Raw genomic sequence first — 25,385 nt, 5'->3', positions numbered from 1 at the left:
ATACCATTTAGTAGTTTTGGATTGAAAATTCATAGCTGAGGATGAAATCAAGTTTGTGTGCATGTGCTTTTTTTTTTCCTTTGGCAGGAGGTGTTTCCAGTAAATTAATTCTTTTTAATTCAACCATCGGTTCCTGGGCAGTTATAAAACTGCATTTTGATCTGCCTAAGACTTGTGTGGTGGACCCTTGAGGGCTCACATCTTTTCCTTACTTCCTTTCTGAGCAGGTGCTCTCAATGCATTGAGGTACATGTTCCTGTTGCACTGAAAGTTGTTCTGTGGGTGCATCTTTTGCCTAGATCAGACAGTATTGCTGCAGGAGAGAAGATCCCAACTGGTGTAGGTCAGGATAAAGCGTTGAAGGGAGAGAAAAAATGTTGGCGTAGATGATAAAGCAGGTGAAACAGCAGTCAGCATATTATGTTTTAAAGGCAGAAACCTTCTTTAGTATAGAAGCTTGAAACGCAGTCCTTACTTTATAATAAAGGTTGATAAAGGTTTCCACACTGTTTGTGTAATTCTGTCGGTTTACTGCTGTCCTTGGCGTGAAAGGATGTAAGAGAGTGCCAACAGTTTTTTACATTGATGCTTTAAGCTTGCCAGCCAATTGGATGTCTGAATGAAGTGTCACTGCAACCCACAATCAATTACTAAGTTTTAGGAATGAAGTATAAAGTGCTCCAGGGAAAATGCTGTAGCAGTTTTCTTGTACATTGAATCCATTGATTTGACTAAAGATAGGGGTGAAGAGTTCTGTGTGTGTGCTTTGTTTTTGTTAAATATCTGGCTTCCTCCTGCATTTATTTTTCTTTTGTCTTCTTTTTTTTGGTGTGTCGCCTTTTTCTGTCCTCTGTAGTAACCAGCAATGCAAGCTGATGGGTTAGACGCTGCTAGGGGTTTTGTTGCTTCAGCCATGAATATAGTACCTGCAACAAAAAGAAGGCATCTTTGAGTTTTCACTTCATTGCGGAGAGACTGAAAGCAGAATCTGTACAAATCAACTTATTTTTGAGGGAAACAGTAGTGACTCTAGAGGAGGAGGAGTGTTGGAATGAGAAGGGTGTTAGACTCTGCTGATAATGCCTGTGGGAGGTCACGCTAAGCACTTGAATTGCAATGTTGGCAACCTTTAGTCTGTCACAGAATGGTTGAGGTTGGAAGGGACCTCTGGAAATCATCTAGTCCAGCGTCCCCTGCCCAAGCATGGTCACCTAGAACACATTGCACAAGATTGCATCTGGGCAGGTTTTGAATGCCTTCAGAGAAGGAGACTCTACAGCCCTTCTGGGCAGCCTATTCCAGTGCTCTGTCACTCTCACAGTGAAGAAGTTTTTCCTCATATTCGGATAGAAGTTCTTGTGCCTCAGTTTGTGCCTGTTCCCTCTTGTCCTGTTGCTGGGCACAGATGAGAAGAGTCCAGCCCTGTACTCTTGACACCCTCCCTTAAGATATTTATACACATTGATAAGATTCCCCTCTCAGACTTCTCATCTCCAAGCTGAACAGGCCCAGCACTCGCAGCAGTTCCTCATAGTCAGTCCTCTAATATTTTCCATAGCCCTGTGCTGGACTCTCTTTGGTAGTTCCCTGCCTCTCTTGTACTGGGGAGCCCAGTACTGGACACAGTACGCCAGATATGGCCTCAGTGGGGCTGAGTAGAGGGGCAGGATCACCTCCCTCAGCCTGCTGGCAAAGGCTTTTCTTTAACCCAGGAGATACCATTGGCCTTCTTGACCACAGGGACACATTGGAGGTTCATGGTTAACTTGTGCACCGGAACTCCCTGGTCCTTCTCTGCAGAGCTTCTCTCCAGCAGGTCAGCTTCCAGCCTGTCCTGATGCATGGGGCTATTCCTCTCTAGGTGCAGGATCCTGCATTTGCCTTTGTTGAACCTCATGAGGTTCCTCTCTGCCCATCTCTCCATCCTGTCCAGGTCCTTTTGTCAGCACAGTCCTCTGGTCTATCAGCTACTCCTCCCAGCTTGGTAGCATCGACAGACTTGCTGGGGAGGCACTCTGTCCCTTTCTCCAGGTCAGTGATGTTGAACAGGATGGGACCCAGTACTGAGCCGTGGGAAACTCCACTAGCCACAGGCCTCCAACTAGACTCCACGCCACTGATGACAACCCTCTGAGCTCTGCCTTTCAGCCAGTTCTCAATCCACCTCACTGTCTACTTGTCTAACTCATACTTCCTGAGCTTATGTAGGAGGATGTTATCACAGAATCAGTAAGGTTGGAAGGGACCTCTGGAGATCATCTAGTCCAACCTCCCTGCTCAGCAGGATCACCTAGAGCATGTTAGACAGGGTTGCATCCAGGTGGGCCTTGAAGATCTCCAGAGACAGTGGGAGACGGTGTCAAAAACCTTACTAAAGTCAAAGTAGTCAACATCCACTATTCTAGTTTAGACAAAGCAAAATAAATGGGGAAAAAATTGTCACAGTGAAGAAAGTTCTCAAGAGCTTCTTTTCCAGGTAAAGATTACAGGACACCCTGGAGAAGTGGTGTATGGTTGTACTTAAATCTCTGTGCTGCAGGTAAAGGTGCTTCTCAGTCTATTGGACTACGTAGAGCATGAGAGCGTCTCCTCCTGGATATCACCCTCTCTGGCACATGGTTCAGCTATGCACGCACATAGCCAAAATGTTTCGGGTATTCATTTGTCAGATTCTATTAGAAGCAAAATATCCCACGTCTGTTGCCTGAACACAGAACGGTGATGGGAAAAGTTCTGTGTCAAGTACTGTTTGGAAGAGCTTTAGGTTTCAGGAATTGGTTTGGATTTTTAACTATTTTAATTTGTCTTATAACACTAATATATTAGAGATTTTTTTTTTTTGAAATGTTGTTTCTAAAACGGCAATTAAAAAGTAAAGCTGAGCTGGATAAACGTTTGTTCCGCTCTAAAATTTTAGAGAAGTTTCTTAGAGTATATCGCTAATGCAAAGTAATATGTGTAAGCCAGACAGCTTATCTGATCAGCTTGTAAGAATCTGAACGCAAAATTGACTAGCAAAAGGCTAGTATGGCTTTTTGCCCAAGGAAACAAATAAAATCATCTGTATGTGTCTGGAAAGGTAGATTAGGTTCAAATATGTTTGGCATCTCTAATCTGGTAGCAACAAAATGAGAAACTTGTTTTCAATCAGTTGCCTTTTATTATGCAACAACCATCTGTGTTATAATTTGTACATAGAGTAACTAATATTTCCCACGCACCTATGTGAAGGATATGTAATTTAAATTTCTTTAATAAAATATTATCACTTCATGATTAATTGAATCTACACATGATATTCATAACTGATAATTCTTATTCTGTATTATCGTATGCTTATTAGGCTGTTAATAGATCGTATGTCAATCAAAAGGATGAGTCGGTTTCATTTATAGCAATTAAATGATATCCATAAACTATGTTTGCAGGAAGTATCTAAATCGCATCGTGTATCAAGCTGTTGTTGCGTGTGTCATTGCTGACTTTACATAATCCCTGGGTGAATCAGTTTGAGTTTTGAATCTGCATGACTGGATTTGGGCTCGTACTACGGTACATCTCACCTCGTTCAGTAACGAGCGAATATCTGCCTGTGCAGCAGCAGCGCTGAAGGGCCTTGCTGCAAGGCCAGGAAGCTTTAGAAGTATGATTCTTTGAAACTCTCTTGATTAAACCTTTGACATAAAACGTTTTTAATTGCTTTTTTTGCTGGGAAAACTGAGTTTCTGGCAAGGCTTTTCATGTTTACCTTCCTGAGACTAGGTGGTGGTGAAACCTATGCTATCTTCCGTTTGATCTCAGAGCTTTGCAACAAATCCCATAGAGCTGACGTACGAGTAAGGAAGAGAAGCTGAACGAGGAGCGGAGATTGGGAGAGAAGACTCTGCGTTTTGCAGGGGGCGGGCTTAGAGGATGAAACATCTATAGGATTTTCAGACAATTTTCTGTTTCCACACTTGATCTGTGTTGCTCTTGCTGAATTACAGCGAATGGAAGTGTTAAATGTGAGACAGCCCTGCCCTCCGAGAGGGCATTGTGGTTTCTAGGTGACAAATAACAGGAAATCTGAGTGACAAGAACTGTCTGTGTTGGTACAGTTTTATTTGCAGTGCTTGTGAAACGAGCATCTTGTCAGGCAGGGAGGCATTATATAGCAGATTTAGAACGTGTTTCTTTTAGATAAAAACACTATTTAAACTTGGATGCATTGATGAAAATAGCTAGTAGTAGCACACAGCATGTTGATATCACTTCTGTATTCAGGGCTTGCATGTTCCTGCTGCTGTGTGTCCTAAAATTTCTATGTAGCTCAGAAAAACAAGGGAGTTTCATTAAATATGCTTGAAGGAACATAGATTAAAAAAAAAAAAAAAACTTTCTTGGTAGTATGGCCTGGGATATGTACTGGAAAACAGTCTTGATCTCCTCCTCCTCCAAGTAAGGAAGACTGTAGTGTGCTCAGTACTTGAACAGGAGGTTGAGTTTTCTGCTTGTGGAATCTTACATGTCTTGCTGCCTAGCTGTGGTACTACACGTGCCTCCTCTCAGACTTCTTTTCCACATGAGCTCCAGTATCAAAGTCCTGCAGATGAAGGAGTTCTGCACTATAAAGCCTGTAGCTTGCCTCCAGGGTAGCTGCATATGTAATAGTAATTGTAATTGCTGCTGGCCATCTAGCCACCACTAGCCCATACAGTCAATGTCTCCAAGCCTGCTTCTGGCCACCAAGTGTGGCACCAAGGCTCAAGCAGCCAGAGTGCAATGCAGTTCTGCACAGGTTCTGCAGAAGAGCTTACCACTCATCAGAAATTCAAGTGGCCAAATCCGCAGAGCTGCTTCCCCTCTCTTCATCCAAAGTTTCCTGCTAGCTGTGCTGTGGCAGAGAAAGTGCTGTGCTCCCAAGTACCATAAAGATCAGAAATTAATTGCTTCTGTGCTGTAACTACTAATTCAATCTCTTTGCAAAGGCCTGCATTTGTCTAGCACTCTTCTGTCCTAATGCAAAATGTGCGGTAGGAAGGATGAAAACAGTTTTAGTGGCTTTGTTTCTGTCATAATAATATAATTTTTTTCAGAAGCAACCTGTTGGCTTCTGCTCTGTTTCTGTTGGAATGAAACTAATTTGGCAATAGCTGCTCATGGCTGGAAAACAAATGGGAAAAGAAAATGTCTCTGTTCTAGAGCGCCTGTTAGCGTGCGCTCCAAAGTGTGCGCTGGAACGCAAGGCAGTTCCTTTCTGGTGCAACTTGATTGGCTTTTATGCTACATAAAATTATTATATGCACAAAAAACAGAATGATGCATCTTCTGAACTCGCTATATAGCTTAGCAACTACAATGGTTCCTGACTACTTTGAATTAAGGATGAACAGAACGTTCTGTACTATCCTTGGAAGCTTTTTCTTTGCCCTCATTTGGACCCAAAATGTAGTGTTGTGGATGTGAATAAGTTTCCACCTTCTTTTTGAATCTTGTTTAAAAAGTACATTGACCTTCTCTCTATGTAGGTAATCACATCTAAGCTGTATTCTAGTGAATAATTGGAATATCGAGCAGAATTGCAAAAGAAATACATTCTAGAATGTATCTGTGCCCTTTGGGGAAGAATTTGGCAGAATAGCCTCTTCTGAGATTATTGTTTTTCTACAGATGCAATATTTGAAGGCTTTTGTTAACTCAGGGGCCTACTGCTGGAAAAAATTAGTTATCTGAAGAAAGCTGTAAAGGTAGGTTGAGCCATGTAGGCTCAACTATGTTTGAGTAGGTACAGTGGGTTGTGTGATATTCCTGGTAGGGACCCTTTGGAAAGGCCCTAGAAGTCATTTCTTCCTGAATTTTCACCCCCTCCCTTTCCCCAAAACTTTCATGTATGGGAAGAATCTTTCTGGGCACACATCTTTCAGCACACCTGGCTTCGGGGGGAGGAGAAACAGTTCAAAATGAGAGAAGGTGAGGTGGGAGGCGCTACTGGGTTGTCAGCTTGGTGCATCGGGTGTCTGCAGTATGCCGACAGCGCACAACGGTCTATCTTAAAAGCAGCATTTCGGTGCTTTTTATTTCTGTTCATCTGTGACTGAATCAGTCCTGGAAATAGATAACCTCCTCAGAGTGGAACTGTGCAAGTAGGTTAGATGTGCTTTCAGACCTCAGCGCCGCTGGGGAACGCGCTGCTGGGTTTGGATGTGATAATGCTTGGCTGTTAATTGAAAGGGTGGTGGGTTTTGCGAGTATCACAGTCAATGGCTTGTCCTGAGCAGCTAATTAGTGCGATTATTCCACAGCTGCATTAGTTTCACCACAAAGGTTTTCTCTTGTTTTATCAAAAGGATCAGTGTCTCTGTGAATGTTTCGACCTGACAGGTCTTAAATAGCAAGATTGTCTCCTCCCTCCCTCGCCTTCCCTGCCCCCAAAATGTATGTTCTGGAAATGCAGAGTTTGGCCACTCCTGAAAGTAAGTGTACTCCACTTTTTAAATTCGTACTATGAACTGCTTTCAACCGTGGTCCTAAGCAAAACCAGCAAAGCCGTAGCAGCGGTGGCTCCCGTCGGCTTGCGCAAGCGTAGCTGTGTATTAGTATAGCGTAATACACCCTTCCCTCCTATAGGAGCACTTGTGCTGTCATGTTTTTCTCCCAATCAACTGCATCCGTTCAGGATCAGAAACCAAAAATCTTTAATTAATGCGCACTGTAGCTCTTTCTCATGTGGAAGTACGGAGTCATGTATTCCAACCTGTGTCTAGCATAAGTCCTTGCTTCCCGCAGAGAATGTGCAGCTCATTATTTAAATTCCTTAATTGTTCTGTCTTAATAACACAATAGAAGCATCTCAGAAATGGGCTCTTACTGTCAAGGGCCAACAAGCAATGGTTGCAGAAAACGTCCGTGTAGTTTATAGTAAACTCTTGTTTTCTAATGCACGTTCTTTGTGTGTCATTTGGTGAAAAGTTCTGCTTGTCAGTAGTTAGAAATGGCTCTTGCATGGTTAAGAAATGCTGTGTGGTATATTCTGGCCAGCCCAATATACTTTTCATGAAGTATGGCTGAAATGAAGCCCTTATGGTGGTTTATCCTGTGATGATATCCCATTGCTCTTAGTGGATACAGGTAGACCTGAAGAGGAAATTGCTCTTCTGGTTTCTAGCTGTGGACAATGTCACCACCAGCAAATGTCACCCTGAGGTAGTGTTGTGGTGAAAATAACTGAACTTTTGTTACATTATGCTTTCTTGGAAGAGGTAGTAAAATTTCTGGTCTTTGAGTGGGATCCTTAGGCCTGCGGCATTAGCTGTACCTATCATTAGACTTGGTACAGCCCTTTATTACTTCTTGGAAGCTATCTGAAGTAAGAAACAATTAGTCTATAAACGGGAATAGGAGAGCGCTTTTTTTCTCATGGATGTCTGCAGTAAAATTTGAAAACAGTAAATAGCTCTTTATGGCTAGATGTCGGCATTTGGAAATGGTTAGCTGCAGTCAAGTTAAGGCAGCCTAGTGTGGCTGCGGAGTACCTGCAGTAGGTTGGCTCCAAATTCCCCTTTGCGCAGGGCAGCGTGTCGGTACCGATTCCGTCCCGTGCTCGCTGGAACGCAGCGGACCCCGAACGCAGGAGCACTGAACCTGATGGTGGCAACTGAGCTGTCTGTCTCTGGTCTTCCCACAGCAGCTCCGAGCATCCTGGCGCTTCCAAGCCTCCCTTAAGCTCCTCCAGCATGACCTCACGGATCTTGCTACGGCAGCAGCTCATGCGTGAGCAGATGCAGGAGCAGGAGCGGCGGGAACAGCAGCAGAAGCAGCAAGCAGCCCAGTTCATGCAGCAGCGCGTGCCCGTCAGCCAGACACCTGCCATCAACGTCAGCGTTCCCACCAGCCTGCCCCCCGCCACTCAGGTACCAATGGAAGTCCTCAAGGTATGTCAGGGTCTTTGCCTCTCTGTTTCATAGCTCTTGCTCACTGAATACACTTTATATAAGAGATGTGGTCGCAAGCACTTATGGCAGCTAAAAAATCAGCTGCGGTCTGACTTCATTTGTAGCTTAATTTGGGATCCTCGTACCAAAGAATGGAAAGTCCTTTTAGTTTGTGTGACTTTTTTTTCCCTCCTCTTTAAACCTTGATCTCAGGAGGGAGGTTTTGTTACAAAACTGGTCTCCTTCCTGTTTTCCCTTTGGAAAACTTTTCACAGTGTCTCCGGCACTTTTATTTTCAAAATAAATAAATAAAGAAAGAAAGAAAGAAAGAAAGAAATTGTTAACAAGTATTTAAATCAATATTCTATTTTTAAAGAAAATAATGAAATAGTTTTTTTTTAAAATGGAGTCAAAACTCATTACAAAAGACCTCTTCAGAAAGCCTTAATCTGAAAAACGGGTGAATTTCCAGCCTCTTGCAACTAGCCTTCGTAATCCTTTTTTGCTTACATGACTTGTATGCTATTAGTAGCTTTGGATTCCTTGTCCTACTGGAAGCTGTAGGAGCTTGTTAGTATCTCACAGTCAAAGGAGATGTAGCTTGCTAATTACTGAGAAAATCTTGAACAACTGTAAGAAAAGAGAGAACTTCATACAGAGGGTAAGTCTAAATAGAGTAAAGCGAGGAGAAAAGTGTTAGGAAAAGAATGTCAAAAGTGCCTGAAAAATATGAAGAAATATTTCATGAAAGCTTTGAGGAGTTATCTATTTACTCCACATTATTGCTAAATCTTTTTTGTTACAGTGTGATACTTAGTAACTGTTTTCTGTTGGTAAGCATGCTCTTACCAAATAAGTTAGCTGAACTTGGTTTTAGTAGCTTGTTACATTTTGTCCTCGCTGCTCTTTGTTAATAGTACGTGTTTAAAAATCTAGTCTTGAGGTAGGTTTGCAGGCTCAGTATTTCAAGGCAAATCCGTACATGACTAGTTTATGCATTATGGTATTGTTCTGATAGTGCCGAATTAATGTGAAAGTGGGAATACCAAAATAATAAGTAAAATGTTGGACTAATTTAGGAGCAAAAAGAAGGCAAACGAACTTTGAATTACATATTTAATATTTAATGGAAATGTTTGTATGAATGCACATGCGTGTGCACGTAATAAAGAACACTTTTGAAAGTGCCTGCAAAGCAAACTTTTTTCTGTTGTCTAACACTTGTGTGTTCTGAATTTGTTGAAATTGTTCTCTAATTATAACAGTGATGTTGTAATTCAGATCTAGCAGATGGGTAGCTGATATGAAATAGTTTGCACTTGGTTAAATAATGTCCTGAAGAACCATTAGTAATGATCTCTGCATTGTCTGTCTTATAACTACCTTTATATGTCTTCCCTCCCTCTGTCCTTTGTTTTTGAGGCATAAATTGCCAAAGAAGCTGCAGTTTAAAGATGATGTTCAGTTATTACAAACTCAATTACAAAGAATTGTTTTTTCATAGGATTTTTATGTGGATCTGTGAGCTGTTGGACCATTGCTAGGGAACTTCACGCAGAGGGCTCGAACCTCAATTCTCTTAATTCAGAACCATAAAAGTAGTATCCACAGCCTTTTCTCAGGGCAGAAAATCTCCTGAAAGGAGAATGGTACTTTTGTGCTCTTCACTGGCCGAAGCGATGGTATGCTTAACCATGCAGAGCAAAACATTCAGTGCATGTGTGCTTAGCTGGCTTCTACCTTAAAAATACTACCTAGCGCTGAGTCTTTTTAGCAATAGAGGACCATGCTTTAAAGGTGATGACTGACATGAGCTATCTGCTGGAGCGAAATGACAACTTTATACCTGTCATCTGCATTTACATAAATAATAGCTAAAATTAGCAATAAAATAGAATAAAAATAATAAAAAAAAAAACCCACCCCCCCCTTGTAGTCCAAATGAGCCCAAAAGTCCTCTTGTTCCCTCACTGCTCATGAGAGAAGAGATGAATTTGCATAGTTTTTCTACTTGTGTATTTGGATGGAAACTGCTAGAGATTCATTCTTTTACCCTTTTTTTTTTTAAAGCAACAAAAAGCAAAACCACCCCCCAAAACAAATTAACTCCCTCCCCACCACTGCCACTTTGACTAGGTCTGTACAAAATGAACAAAAATCCTACAACAGAGCTAACTTCCAGGCTTGAAATCTTGATTTTGTTGAGAATTTAATACCAATGTTTCTGTGAGACTAGGATTTTATTGGAAGGCCCATAGATGTCTTTTTGATTTTGATTTTGTTTCTAATGCTTTTTTTATTTTTTATTTATTTATTTTTTTAATGAGCTCTTTGTTCTGAAAGATGATATTAACAAATCTCAGGATCTTCCTAGTCAAGATAGGCTGACAGGCAGCTATACCGTAAGTGTAATTCTATATTTGTGACGTTTCCCTAGAATTATTGTTATACTTTAGTTGTGGTGATTTTCCACAGCTGTAGACAGATTTTCTCTATAAGAGCAGTACAGAAATTTTTAGACACATAGGGAACTACAGCTGGTAATTTTATTATCCAGATGGTCTGGGTTTAGTGACCTTAAAAAATGAGATAGACTAAAAGGGGATTTTTACACTTTCAGAAATGTTCATCTGCAAGGTGATTTTCTTTAAAACCAAACTTTTTGAAGATTACTTCACAAACAAAGTAAGACCAAATGTAGGACTTTTTCTTTTTTTTCTGGAAAAAAAAGATTTTTAGCATTAAAAATATTAACCCCCCCCCAAATTAGCAAAACGTATTAAAAAAAGCTGGATTTGTTCACCTTTCATAGTTTGTAATTGCACTATGCGAGTTGCTGTTTCTCCCATATATCGTAGTGTTAGAATTATAGTTGCATTTTGGAGTATGGTAGTTTGGAATGACTAGCTTATAAAGAAGCCAAAAGCATTAACGAGTTTGCATTTTCTGCTTGTTTTTAAGATGCTTAGGATGTCCATTAAAAACAATACAGAAAGAAAGAGTAATACATGTAAATCTATATCACATTGCATTGGAATCTCAAAATTACATAATGCAGTATGTTTATGGCCATATGAATAAATAGGATTTCCTTTACTTGAGTAACAACTTTAATTGCATCATTACTCTGTCTAGTAATATAGCTTGGCATGGTAGGAAATGACCTGTTGGAATTTACATTTTGTGTTGCTTTTTGAAACATAATTAAGAGGTAGACTAGGAATAGATCCAATGCATTTGAAACAACAGCCCTTAGGACCTAATAGCAAAAGGAGGATATGTTAAGGATTTCACTTATGCTTCTGCAAAGCTGATTTTGATTTTTACAACCATTAAGGCTGGTTTAGCTGTAAACATATTCTCATCCATCTCTTATTGTTAGCTGAAGACTAATGCTCAGAGATGTTGGAATTTCTTTACTTCTGCTCTAGTCCAATTTCTTGCTGTGCCTTGGAAATAGGAGAACGTAAGTTAAAATGTGTTGGTGGTTGGAGTAGTTCCAAGCCTTGTTTAATGTTGGATTGGAATTCATGTACAAAGAATTAATGTATTTTTTTAATACAAACCTTAATGTCTTGGTTTACAGAGTGTGGGACTTTTATGGAATGGCTTCTTCCATATGGGTGCGTTTTAGCTTTGTGTATTTATTTGCTATAAAGAAGCTGGTCCTTTGTTGTTGTTTGCAGTTATTTTCGTGTACAGCAGGTTTCCTTGCTTGTGGAAGCAAAAGCCCCTCTGCTGATGTTAACGGCAGATATTGCAGAGCTGCTCCCTGGGAACTGGCAGTGCATCCCTGCGAGCGGAGTCGGCCCGGGCAGCAGTCCCTGCTCGCCGTCACCGAGACCTGCTCTACCTTAATCCTTCTGCTTGTCATGCATACCTTTCTTAAAAAATGCTGCTGTTACTCCCATGCTTTGTGGGGCTAAACTTCTGAAAGGTCATGAAGCGTCTGGCTGTTAGAAGTCAACAGAATACACTGCTGGTTTGCAGCAAAGCTGCTTGGTTCTGCAGCTTCCTCGTTGCTGTCACGGACTCGATCTGTTCTTGTCTTCCTGTTTGATCCTGGAGAATTGGTTTTTCTCCGGTAGTTCTGGCAGTTGTCTGCTGACAGCATTTTAAGGAGCATCTGCTGCTGATGTGATGTGTTCAGCAGAGCCTAGCAAGCATACCTGTCGTGACTCTTTGTCACGAGCCCCCCCTCCCCATGCAGCAGTTTGCAGGATCCCTGTAAAATGAGAGATCTACCTGCCAGCCCGTTACTGGCAACAGCATGACATCTCCACTGCCTTCGTGACAGACAGTTATGTGCTTGCCTCGTCTGTAGGGTAACTCTCAGTATTCTGCATCAGTCCAGGCAGCTGATAAAGCCTCCTCAGTTGGGCAGACAGAAACATTGATGGTGTGGGGCTCACCACCCTTTTGCATGCTTTGAAGAGATGCAGATTTTTTTTCCCCCAGTATTTAAAAGGCCCAGAGAAAAATAAGAGTCACTCTAAAGCTATCTGAAATTGTCAGCCGTCATGCCTTCTCCCAAACAGGATTTGCAAGTTCCTCTAGTTATTTTTCTGATCAGTCTTCAAGATGCTCTGCAGATAGCAGAAATCTGAACTGAGATGTGGATTGTTAAGGCTTTCCTTTGAAGATTACTTGTTTCGCTTCCCCCTTCTTTCTTTCTTAGGTGTATTTTGTTGAGGTCTTGCCTTATTACAGAACTTGCATTGACTCTGTTTCCATGTTCTGATAAGTCCAGAATGCAAACTTCTTGCAGAAATTCAGGAAAGTGGGCAAGGTGGAGGAGTGGAGACTTGCTTGTTTGCTTGTTGAAAAATGATACAAAAACTTAATTGTATCTATGCTGAATAGTTTGTATTGTTTTGCCTGACTTCTGGATAAAGGTGGCTGTTCAGAACAAGCAGAACACAGTCACTTAAATACCTTGGACCTCCCTGCCCAAAATGCAGTCCTTTTCACCAGTGGCATCACAGAAATCGCGACTGCTATTTGCAGGCATATGCCTTCTAGGGAAGGAGATACATTGGAGCAGTCTCAGGTGGGAATCAAGGAACGAGAGGCAGGGCCAGCTTTGGTTCGGAGAACTGCAAATCTGGTTACTTGGAAAATGCTGCCAGGTCTTGCAGAATAGGACTTGGGGGGCAGCTGATCTCTGTGTCTGCATGTTTCACTGAGCAGGCGGGAGGCAGAGGATCAAGGATGAGCACTTCTCTTCCCCATGTGTTGCTTGTTAATGTTCCTCAGTTGGCACATGTGTGCGACTGCTGTGCTGTCATGATCTTAACCTGTCGCACCAGGTCACGATACAAGGGCTGGTGGAATGATGGGACATGGTGAATGGCGTGGTTGCTGTCCTCGTCAGGATAGCATGCTAATACTGCGCCAGAGAATGCCGTTTGCTTCCTCCTCCTCATGACTTTTGCATGCTTCATGAATAGCACGGTAAGAAAAGTGCTGAGCCTCCTGTGTGTGTCTTGCTCCCTCGCTGTCTGCTATTTGGGGTTTTGGAGTATAGCTTCCCCTTGGTACATTTGAGATGATGGCTGCTGGCCCACGAGAGTTGTGTCAGATGCTGCTGCAAATCCCTGTATGACCACGAGGGTTGGAGTGGAGACCTGCAGTGGGTGTCTCTGCTGCTTGGAATGGTTTCTACAGTGGTGCAGGTATCTTTTTGTTTGGACACTGCACTAGTGTTTTACTGGTATAAGATATAAATAGGTCTTCTAAACAGCAGATGACATAACATTTCCCTTTCAGGATGTTAGAATCGCTTCAAAGAAACTCTTTTCTGCTAATTTGTAGTTATGGCCTCTCTTTTTTTCAGAGGGGGTCCTAGATGCGCTGAAACCTTTCCTTTTTTAAGGCTAGAACCGCATACTGATTACTAGGTTCTCTTTTATTTTGTTTATTCTGAGAACTTTTGCCCACCTCAAAGATCATGGGCTGATCACTGCCGACACCAAAGCGGGTCCATTCCTCTCTCAACACAGTACCGGCAATTGCTGTGGTTCGTGCTTATCTTGCCCCTTTCGGTGGCTTTTCTAGAATTGACAGACCTGCAGCAATGTGGGTGCTGGTTGGAGCAATACAGGGGACCAGGCGGCCCTCTTGCTTTAGCCCTGTGCACCACCACAATAAGCTCTTTGCAGCAGATATCATCTTCATTTGTGAAATGCCATGCATGCCTTCTGACTGTTAATGACTATGGGCATATATCAAAAAAATACCTCCTGGTCCTTTAGCAACGTATTGTATTACAAAGAATGACTTGTGGTGTTAATGTAGTCTCTCTGCTTGCTAGAGAAGTCTGTGCAGTTAGAAATTGCGTTCTTTGTGTAATAATTGCAAGAAAACTTCGTTGCACAGGAGACTTACTTTACAGTTCTGAAGAGCAGGAACAACGGGATGTCAAGGTAAATGTGTGATAGCATATGCTACAGTACATGTATGTTTGTGGGCACTCTTACCTGATTAAAAGCTAATTTAATATTACTTGACAACAGCGGGTAGTAGCGCGTGCTGGTATGTTAAGTAAATGTGGCATCTTTGCAAATGACAGCTTGGAGAAAAGACTTGCGAAACCAGGTCTTGTTGAACTACGGATAGTTTTTAAACTAGGATTACTTATACTGGACGACTCTAAAACTCTGGTATTGTAACTTAAGGCAGACTTTAGAGGTTCTGTAGTTGAGTACAGGCTTTTCTTTATGAAGATCCTGCTTTAGACTTATACTTACATCAGGTCTTACAGATTAAGTATTGGTTGAGGCCTTAAATCTTTTGTTGAAAGCCGTTCCAAAATAAGAACTGGTGCTTGGATGCCTGTGGTTAGGTGCAGAGGTAAAATGTAAATTCTTGCTTAATGCAGGGGCTATTAGACATCAAAAAATGCATGGAATTCAAGGGCAAAATGTACTTCTGTGCAAAAGTATTTGGCTGCTTGAGTGTGAGTGCAAAAAACTGTTTTCGCCTCTCGTCCCAGTTGCCCTTTTTCCTAGGGATGCAAATGTGTGTGTTGCCTAGCCCTTGAGTGAAATGCTGTTGCTGGTGAAGATGTCTGATCGTTCCATCCTGACATTTCAGCTGCAGTCCCTGCGGTGTAAAACACAGGCTTGGACGTTAGGGAGGAGCAGGGCAAACCGTACTGCTGCTCAATTGTGCTGCTGGGGGTTAAGGTATTTCCAAAGGCAATAGTCTTGGGAGTGGAGTGAGCATGGGGATTAATTGCAATATTTATCCCATAGCAGCCCCCCTGCCACCAAACATGTGACTCTAAATGTTAGTACCCCCACTTGGATTTGGTGGCATTTCATGTGGGCTTACTCAAGTGCCAAATTTACCTGCTAATTTAAAATAGCATTCAGTCACAAAAAGGAAATAAGGATGTATTTGCACAAAACTACTTGGTTATCTGGAAGTTGTTTGCCTTTGAGAATGCCATTGGCTGTTTATGCCCTACTGGTGGTCTTATTTGAGGATTTGCTCTCATGCTGACGTGGTAGCAGCTGTAAAGTTGAGGAGAGCTTGCTGTCTTTGTCCTGTTTCTGCTGCAATGCACTGGTTTGTGACTGTCTACCTGTGTTTTTTGGTGGCTGAGCTATCAGACCTTGGGAGAAGGTGGTCCACCGTGTGTCAGAGGCTGTTTCAGCTGTAGAAGATGAACTTCACAGAAGCAGCGGCTAACACAGATTTGGAGGGGCTCATGGCTGTGGGCATTGAAAGTGTCAGTGAGATCCTGCAGTCCACCAGCAGGTTGTATTAAGTCCTTCTTGCAGTCAATGTTAATTTAAAAAAACATCTTAACTATGCTTTCCTGGTTGAGTCAAGAACATAGGAGAAGGGTCAGTGGTGGTCACTGAAGCTCCATGGCTTCCTTCAGCCAAAAATAGTGCCCAGAGCCACACACAATGTTGAGGGATGGGGCAATCTCTGAAGGTTTAGGCCTCTGTCAACAGTTTTGATAGAGGGTGAATTTTAAAATGTGAAAATTTAGGTCTACTTAAAGTAATCTTTAGGTATTACACGTATTCAGAAATGTTTCAGTTCTTCAGCTAGCTTGGCAGCATTATTCTCCGAGACGCTGAGCCTGTGTAGTGAATGAATTCAAAGTGACAAGCTAGAGACATTCCTGCCATTCAGGAGAGGCTTAAGGAATTTCTTACTGGCTAAATTACAAATATGTAGCATTTTGCCCAGCACTGCATGGCAATTTCAACCTGCCTGACCGTGACAAGATTAGCAGTTTTGTTCCCCCTCCCCAGCAGTAATAAAAAAAAAAGGGGGGGGGAGGGAAGAAAAGAAAATTAGATTAAGAAGTACCAGGCAGAGATGCAAAAGCTTGAAAGTGTAAAAAACAGCCTTACCTTGAATGATTTGTCTGTTGTTTGATTGGTTCCTTAATTAGCCCCATGTCCTTTAACCTCTTGAGAAATAAGTAAGGGATAAATTTGGGGATAAAGACAAAGACGCCCAGAGATTTACCACACACCGCTAGGTAATTCATCAAGGAATGTTGGTAATTAGCCCTGCCTCTTTCCTTTCTGGCTCATTTAATAAAACTGGTTGATTTAAAATAATGCCTGCTGGTTCATTATCAACTACTTTAAGAGCCAAGTTATGAACTTGAAACAAAAACAAGATTGTGTTGTCTGTAAAGGACCTGGTGGGTTTAGTTCACTCTTTTCTTTCTTTCTTTCTTTCTTTCTTTCTTTCTTTTTTTTAAATAAGTTATTCATTATTTTCCCCCTAACTCAATAATTAAATATTACTTTGTTTGGATTACCTTTTGGCTTTTTGGGTGTGTTTATTTCTAGTGCCTGCTGCTAAGAGGCAGAGAGGAGAGAAAAATTCCAGGATCTTAAAGAGGTGCATGTCAGATTGTGTTAAGAAAGCATGGCCTGATGGAATTCAGCTGAATACTTACTTTAGAATAGTAATAGTGCAGTTGAGGTAATGGGTAGCTACTTTAATCCTTTCTCTTTTGGAAGTGGGGTGCCAGCTTCATGACTTGTTCTTTGACCAAAATAGTCTATTTTAGTAACGCATCTCATTTAGTGCTAGTAATGGAAATTGTCCCAGAACTGAGGACAGAACACGTGTGGTTTCTGTTTTCTAAAGAAAATAGTCATGTAGCATTCTTTAGTTAAAAATCTTAAGTTTGTCCTCTTTCTTTACAGATAAGAGCACCTTCACTCACAAATTAATTATAGGCTTGCAAAATCTTGAATTCTTTAGAATATGTTCTCCAATCTCTTCATCAGCATCTTGGAACAGAATTGGATACAGTGCTTCAGTGCATGTGAGGAGAAACATCTTCCTTGCTCTCCTTCTTGCTCTCCTTCCAGACATCCCTTTTGCAGGATTATGTTTATTCTCGGGGGAGCTTCTGTTCCATTGCTTTTCGTCGTGACCCTGCAAAGCTCAGTGACTACTTTTTATATGCTTGCCAGAGGGGCAAATTAAAGAATATGGTGGTCAGGTGGGCATAGCCTTTGAGCAGTCGCTCTGTGAGGCTGTTTCTCTTCCAGCTTTTAATTTTCAGCCATACTTGTCAGTAGTTATAAGAATATCTTGCTGCCTCCAAACGCCTGCACAGAGGGAGAGTGAGCTAACAGCTGAACCCTGCAGGCTGTCCTAGAAGAGCTTCTGCTGGATACTAGTTCCCCCACTTACGGTTTTAAGACTTGTTAATATACTTTAAAGCTGTATAAAATGGGTCTAGTTGACTTAGAATTATGCAGTTTTTCTAGCTTGTAATGATGTTGAATGCACAATCACAAACCTTATTCAAAACAAAGATAGTGGCATAGTTAAAGCCTTTTTTTTTTTTTTTCATTTTTTGCAAAGTTGTTATATAACCAGCAAATGCATAAAACCCCAAGCTTTGGGTTGCTGGGTTGACCAGATCATACAGTTATCCTTTTAAGATGCTGGGATGTTACATAATTTTTTTTCCTGCACCTCTGTGACTTAGCATCCTCAGTTTGCTGGGTCAGTATCAATAGTTTGAAGTCTCAGCTAGTTCTCTGAGAGCTCTTGAGTAAATTGTCCAGGTCAAGCAGGTTTTTTCTTTGAACTTTACCACAAGCAGCTTGCATTTCATTATCAATATTGGAGTAATTAAAGCAGTACATGAAATACTCTGAAGCACTGGAGAATGTATTCAGGTATGTCATTCGTTGCATTGCACTTTCAAAGTCTCTCAGCAGATGGCATCACAGTTTCCAAGAGTTTCTGTATTTCTTGAGAAAACTTTCAGTTGCTGCAGGAGTCGTCTTTCTAGACTATTCCTTCTTCTAGTGCAAGGATAATACTCAAGTGTTAGAATCTGTTTTGACATGTTATTTTAATAATGCTGTTTGCTTGTATTATCGTGCTTTATTTAAACTAGTGATTGAGGTGTACCTTTTAGCTATTAACCAGTTGAATGTAGTATGCAATAGTTACTATATGTGAAAAGATATTGTTAGCCTGTGAAAGGCAGGCTATTTCTTGTAAATAAACCTACCATTGGCCTCCACTGGAGGTGGTAAACTTGTTTAGCAAGTAGGTTTGGCTTAGTGAAAAAGCTTACATGGTAGAACTGGAGTATACTTTCCATTGAAAACTTCGTAGCTACAAAACTATAAAAGACACAACTGTATTGCATTAAACTCTACTCCCCTTCCTGCTTTGTACTATAAACTCTTATTTTTGCAGACAGTGAGAAGTGTTAATATCTTTAGCTAGTTTGGCATTTGAAAATTGGATTGTGTAGAGTTTGCTACAGGATGTTGCACCTTTTCTTCTCTGGCTTCTAGTGTATATTTCTGTGATAATGCATTTTTCATTTGCATTGTTTTTTGGGATTGTTTTTATAAAAGCTGTTCTTTTGCCCCACCTGCCCCATAAACTTGCTGGTGACTCTAATGTGGACACTACGGAGGAACTGGCACCAAGTATAGTAGCCACAAGCTCAGTCCAAGGGAAGTTTTTGTGTAAGCCCCATTGTACAGGAAGGTGAGTTCGGCAAGCTGTTATTTGGTGTTTGCCAAACCACTAAACGTACTCTCACTCTGCTCGAAATAATACAGCTGATGCAGGAGCTGCTAGGTGCAGTCCTCTGGGCTGAACTGCACCAGAGGTCAAACTGGGTTATCCTAATGACCTTCCTCCTTTAAGGGTGATAAGGGAGTACTCATATGATGCGGGAATGTGTTTAAGGGAATGAAGAGGCTTAGTGGTCCTTGAAGTATCCCTGAGAACTGATGGTGCAGTAGGACTTGTAGCTTGTGTGTCCAGACTGCTTTGATTTTTTTTGTTTGTTTGGTTTTTTTTTTTGTTTTTTTGGTTCCCCTCTCACAGCAGCTACTGAATGGGAAGATCAGAAATGGATGCAAAATCCCAGACAGATACCATCAAGGAAGTGGTGTGTCTCTGCGATGTTATCCTTGAGGCTGTTGCATTACAGAAAGAGGCTGATGTTTCTCACCTGTCATAACTGGACCTCATGCCAGACTTCTTTTTTTTTTTTTTTTTTTTAATAGTCATAGTGCTTAAAGCCACAAGAGCTTGAAGACGAGGAAAGTCTGTAGAGTTCTAGCACAGTTGGTAGAAGCATTGCTGTTATTAGATGAGGATGTATATCTGCATGCACATGAGTCTTGTGGGTTTTTTCTCTCCTGTAACTCCCAAAAGTTAGAGATGTTTCTCGGGAATACTAGTCATATCTTGCTATTTGCCTTCCTTTCTATCCACATGTAACATTCCTGTCCCAAGGTGAAACAAAACTCATTTGAAGATGCATGTGATGGCTTTGGAGGAAAAATGAGTAACTACAACTGCATTTCTATAATTTATGTGGCTTACACAACCCACTTAAAGCTCTGGCATCAAACAACAGAGTTTTTGTCCCCAACTTGACTGGAATCTGTGTCATATCTCAAAACAAACGCACTGACATCAGCAGGAACATGTCTTGCGTGTTTAAAGAAACCCATGCTTCCAAGAGCTGTTTCTCTGTCTTGGGGCGACATCCTCCTTATTTTGGTCTACCTTCCCCTTTTGAAGAGGGGAGGGGGTGGCAGCTGTGCTTGCTGATGGGCATCACGGGCCACAAGGGTGCTGCCAAGGAGCTGCGGCGTTGGAGCGCTGCAGGGCTTTTGCTAGGGCTGAGGTTTGTATCCTTGAGGGTCTCTGGACACATGAACATGGTTAAAAAAATCTGAGCACAAAGCTCTTGCTTATTGCTGTAAACTGGAAAATCTTAACAGCTGCAGTGAGCTTTAGGCTGTTTTTCCCCCTTTTCCTAATAGTGACTCTCTTCTAATTACTAGGGTGTTTTTTTTTTTTTTTTTTTTTTGTTTGTTTGTTTGTTTGTTTTGGTTTGGTTTTTTTTTGAAATGGAAGACCTTACCAGGAAACTGCTGTATTACGATACACTTGTAGTGGTATAAAAATACTAGCCTCTGTACGAGTTATTCTGACCTGGAATCAGAAACTAGCTGTGGAATGGGAAGCAAGCTTTGACATCAAGGGATGTGAATCAAGCATACATTTTAGGCATTTTTCCAAAAAAAATAAATAAAAATAAAAAAATAAACAGGGACTCCTGGGTGAAACTGTCAAAATTCACTTTGAGCTTAATGGCTGCTTATGAAACAACACTTTCTGCTTTTTTTTCAGAGGTAAATATAAATAGACATTAGTAGAAATCCTCTTTTTATGAGATAGTCACTTCCTTTAAGCAAAACCTACTTCAAGGTTGAGGAAGAAAACAGCCTATCTATTTCAGGCCTTAATAAGGGAAATGCACTAAACTTTTTAGTCTTTTGCACATCTACTTTTAGCTGCCTCAGGCCTTGTCTTCTCTTTGCTTTTGTCGTGTGGTGTGTTGTGTGTGTGTTTTCTTCCATCTTTATTACTGTTTTTTACTCTATGACTGCCCCAGGTTCCATTGTTTTATTTTCTATCTCCATTTTTCTCTCCTGTCTTTGATGTTGGCATTTTACACTTTGACTTTTGGCAAGACCTTGGAAGAATCCAGAATGCCCATGATAATGTTTTCTGTTTGATCTTCTGCATATAGCCGTGAGGACCTTCAGACAGACAGACAGGACAGCACAATTTGTGCTTGTGCCCTCACTGCAAGACCTGACTAGCAGCAAGGTCTTCAGGAAAACGCTAGATATCTTCAGAAGTAAATAGGGGACGGGAGCAGGGTGGATGGAAATGTGGTGCATGATCCTTTGAGATGGCTTTGAGCATGTGCCCACATGAGTTACGCAGCCTGCGTTAGAGGCAGTGTGAGGCTGGACCCAGAGCATCCTCTGAACTGAGGGATTTTTTTCTTTTTTCTATTGTATGGTATAGATAAGTGTGTAGCTTAGGAGAGCTGCAGTTAGTGCCCATCTGAAATGATGCATCGATCTGTGCTTTGGGAAGGGCGCTTGTTTGCCAAGCCAAAAGTTTCCTATCCAGAAGGCAGATGTGGCACACTGACTTTTTAGCGTTTGCCTTAAAGCAGAAGCTTTTGGCACAACTCTAATTTGGGAATAACAGCCATTTCTTAGGTTTTAATTCCTCTGAAATCCAAGTTTTGCCTTTGGATCCAAGATTCACCTGCAGTGGTAGCACATAACTGTGGCATGCAAAAGTCTCAATCCAGCAACTTCAAAACTTGCCGTGGATTGCACGTTGTGAGGCTTACAACATGTTAGTACTGGAAAAGCAGCTGGGAATTGAGTTACAAAGTCGGTGTGCAAGGGAAGATTGTGAAAGGGGAGGTGTTTATATGTAGGCAGGAGTACTTTGCAGCCTTAGCTAGGAACGCTTATATCCTTTTAGGAAAAGGATACGGTTTCATCTGTGTAACCAATTCTTCTATTTAGCAGTCTGTCATAAAAACAAACTTGCTTTATATATATAAAGGAATAACCAAATAAGGTCAGGTTATTCTCTAGGAACGTCACGCTAAGAATAAATAAGCTTTTTCACATAACTGCTAAATCCTGAATTGATTTGTTTTTACTGGTGCTTAAGGGAGAGTAATTTCCACTGAAAAGCATAAAGTTCAGAATTAAGTTTTGGGAACAGGAAAATGGCAAAGTTGGAAGTAGGTAGCACAAAGGAGGAGATCAGAACACCGCAGAAAAAGCACTTGGAGTTGAAAGGGAAATGCAGCCGTAACACAAGAGGACTCTTAGGGGAAGAATTCACGATCATGGTTTGGTCAAGCATTGCAGTGCTTTGCTATCATGTCAGGAAATGCTTTAAAGTTAATTCTTGTCCTGTTGAGCAAAGAAAATTTCTAAGAAATTAGACTTCTGATATTAAAAGAAGTGGCCACCACTTTTGTTGTTATAACTTACTAATTGAACAGTCTTCCTTTGAGCAGTCTAATGCTACTTAATACAGATTAAGTCTATGTGGCTATTAAATAAATTTCCAGAGACATGACACAGATCTTTACAAAGTATACTTTTAAAGGGTTTTTTGAAGGAAAAGCTCCTCTCCCCACTCTGCTAAAAATAGATTATTTCTGAATAAATACTAATTCCAGAAAATTTTGGGGGGTGAAAATTGAAATAATGTTCGGTTATGTGATTATTTTTTTTTTCTTGGCTTTCTTTAGGTGGAACAATATATTAGGCCCTGCAAGTTTGGCACAAACAAAGTTCTACTTCTTGATACCCACCAAACCCCAGCACTCTGAAATGCCAGTATGGGTTGGGTCTGAAAGAAACAGTTCCTCCAGGGAAGAAGTAAAATGACCTTAAATGAGTCAGCACTTCTATCCTAGCAATTGAGTTCCCTTCTCCTGAAAGGAAGGGAGCTTGGACCACAGGCACCATTCGTTCTGCAGCAATTAATGGGCTCCATTCACATGAAAGTTCATATATTCCTCAAGGGTTCAGCCCTGTATGCTTTGCTGTGTAAAAGGAAAAATAGTATTTAATCATGATAGTGTGGCTTTACAAAAGAGTTTATGCTTCTCTGATGTACACTGGCTTTTTGAGGGAAGAAAAGTGGTGCCTTCTGCTCTGCAGTGCTTCTTATTTAATAAGTAGTTGTTCTGTGCTTAGTGCAGCTTCCTGCACGGATTACTGTTTAGATCTGCCTTCTGCCTTTCCCTGGAGCATTTAATGTAAATAACAAGGGAAAAGCTTTCCAGCCTCTGCCGGAGCTCAGTCCGTTCCCAGGACTTATCCTTAGAAAGCCGTTCTTTCTGAACTTCCACCTTCTCCAAGGAACCTTATTAATTCCACTCATCCGCTTTGTTTTAAGCTAGTGAGACTTGCTCACCAGGCTAAGATGACTAAATCAAGTAGTCATCGCAGTCAGCATGATCTCTTAGCCCGCAGTGTCTAGACATTCCACTTTGAATGTAAAGTGAAGAATGTGCTGACTGCTGCTGGACCCAAGGAATAACAAAAAACAAAACTACTGGAGGAACAAATTTAATTAACTTCACGTTTTCTTCTCTAGTGCAATTTCGGATGATAACATTACTAGTTTAACTATTGCTACGAGGTAGCTATAAGCAGTAGGCCCCCAGAAGAGGTAAGGTAGAAACAACTTTAGCTGTGATTCAAACAGTTTCTTATTTGTACTTTTTTTTTCTTTCTCCTTTTTAAGGTGATGATTCCATGATACGTTGAGTTTGGCAGCAAAGCTGGCTGAAGACGTTCCTTCCAATCATGATAGTTATTGTCTCCTTGGTTGTACCAGTACATCTGTTTGCGGGGCCATGCTAAAAAAACCATGAGATTACTGAAATGGGGGTGGAAAAAATGTCGGTTTTTGCAAGAGTGACTTTTTTCTGTCAGCTTGGTGATTTTGATCGTTTGGATTAGCGTAGCCCTGAAAATAGTTTTATTGGCACTACAGAGTGGGGAGAGAGCAGTGAGATGATGTGGTGGAGCAAGAATCAGCAGCCAGACCGCAGCAATGCAGCAAGCACTGCAAGCTGGCTTGGCTATGGATTGTAGAGCTGCACCTTGAGGTCCCCATGGAGCAGGACAATGTCTACGTCCACTTGTCCACACTGCCAGGTTGACCAGCTCGATGTTACTGTGATTTCACTTTTTGCTGTAACCGATGCTTTTGGAGGATTACAGCTCTTGCTGGTGGTTTTAAGCTGCCTCAAGCACCCAATGGAAGTAAAAACCCCATTCTTGTTCCTCTTCCACCCTCCCTGCCTCAGACCTTCTCAAAGCTGATAATGGTCTTAGTCCTATATACCTTTTCTTAATCTCAGTAAATCAAGGAAGAAAATCCTTGCTGTTTGTGCTGTCCGCATTAGCCTGTTAGTGCGGAGCAATAGTGGACTTGAAGTAAATTGCCAGTGGTCCCTGGTTATTATGTGCTAGTTTATTTTTACATATTGCTGTTGATGAGTACTAATTAGATTCTTGTCAGAGGAAGTTAAACCAGAAGACCTCATGTGCTCCAGCCACTAATGGGAGCTCAGTCTATGAGACCAGACTAGAGCCAGTCGCACATAAAACTGCTTGAAATGCGTATAACTTTCCCTTGTCTTGCACTGAGTTACTTGATGTTGCACATCTAGCTTAGGGTCGGTCCTCTGTACCAGCTGCTGCTAGATCTGTTTTTGCTAAACTCAGCTGTTGCTGTTGTAGCATCTTCTATGGCTCTTAGCACGTGTTGTTTTTTTTTTTTAATATTCCATTTTGTGAAGCAATTACAGGCAAAATGGATTCATACTGAGGTATGAAAAGGGGCGAGGAAAGTGGAGAGATTAAACTAGTTTCTACTTAGTCCACATCTAATCTCTAATTAGACCCAGCTAACTGTTTCACATCTGCTTGCCTTGGGTTGCATTATGTTCCCATACCATTTTTAGGTAGCTAAAACTTCATATATGCTATCAGTGATGAAATGTATCTTGTTAAAAGAAGTGCAGTATTGCATGTATTTTTCAGTGGCAGAAGGTGATACATGTTTTTTCACGCAGATAAATACAACTTTACTGGAAGATATTAGGTCTGTCTCCCCTTGTGAACACAGTTCTGTTCTTGTAATAGCATTTGAAGGGTTACATTAGTGTGGGTCAAGTGTGGTTTAAAATAGGATTCTTCTGAGACCAAGCCTGGAGGCTCTGAATTTCTTTCTCAAAAGCTGTTTTGATCTTCTGACAAAACTAACTTCTGAATTTCTTAGCAATACTTATTTGCTGTTAACCTTTGGAGAACTAGAATGATAACACACACTCCTCTTTGTATTTTGTGAATGTGTCTTTCCTGGTGGGTTCTTTTTTTTTTTATTTTTTTGAAGTTCTGATGAAACCATTGAAAAGAGTTTTCTGTAAACTGTTTGGGAAGGTGGAATTTGCCTGATGTCATACAATAAAATGTGATTCCAGTCCTGCAAAAAGAGTTTTAACCCTGACCTCAGCAGCATTCTGCACAGTGTCAAGACCATATAGTACCTTGCAGGCCCAAGAGGCTTGTGTGTAGTTGCATG

The 25,385-nt window shown here is 41.2% G+C and overlaps 1 protein-coding gene across 16 annotated transcripts in view; it reads left to right on the top strand.

The window, feature by feature from the left end:
* The window catches only part of MITF (melanocyte inducing transcription factor), a 108,793-nt gene that overhangs the window by 53,921 nt on the left and 29,487 nt on the right, over positions 1-25,385 (top strand). For 12 of the 16 annotated variants that reach the window (XM_062585271.1, XM_062585263.1, XM_062585260.1 and 9 more), the window contains one exon: positions 7,664-7,910. In XM_062585271.1, coding sequence (XP_062441255.1) covers positions 7,664-7,910 — 247 coding nt within the window. Of the gene's footprint in view, positions 1-7,663; positions 7,911-13,337; positions 13,365-25,385 lie in introns of those variants that run through there. The other 4 variants (XM_062585261.1, XM_062585258.1, XM_062585269.1 and 1 more) reach the window with 2 other exon arrangements.

This window comes from Rhea pennata, chromosome 12, assembly GCF_028389875.1.
Source record: "Rhea pennata isolate bPtePen1 chromosome 12, bPtePen1.pri, whole genome shotgun sequence".
NCBI classification, from domain to species: Eukaryota; Metazoa; Chordata; class Aves; order Rheiformes; family Rheidae; genus Rhea; species Rhea pennata.
Note: the sequence above shows the minus strand (reverse complement) of the source record. Positions and strands in the feature narration are given on the sequence as shown.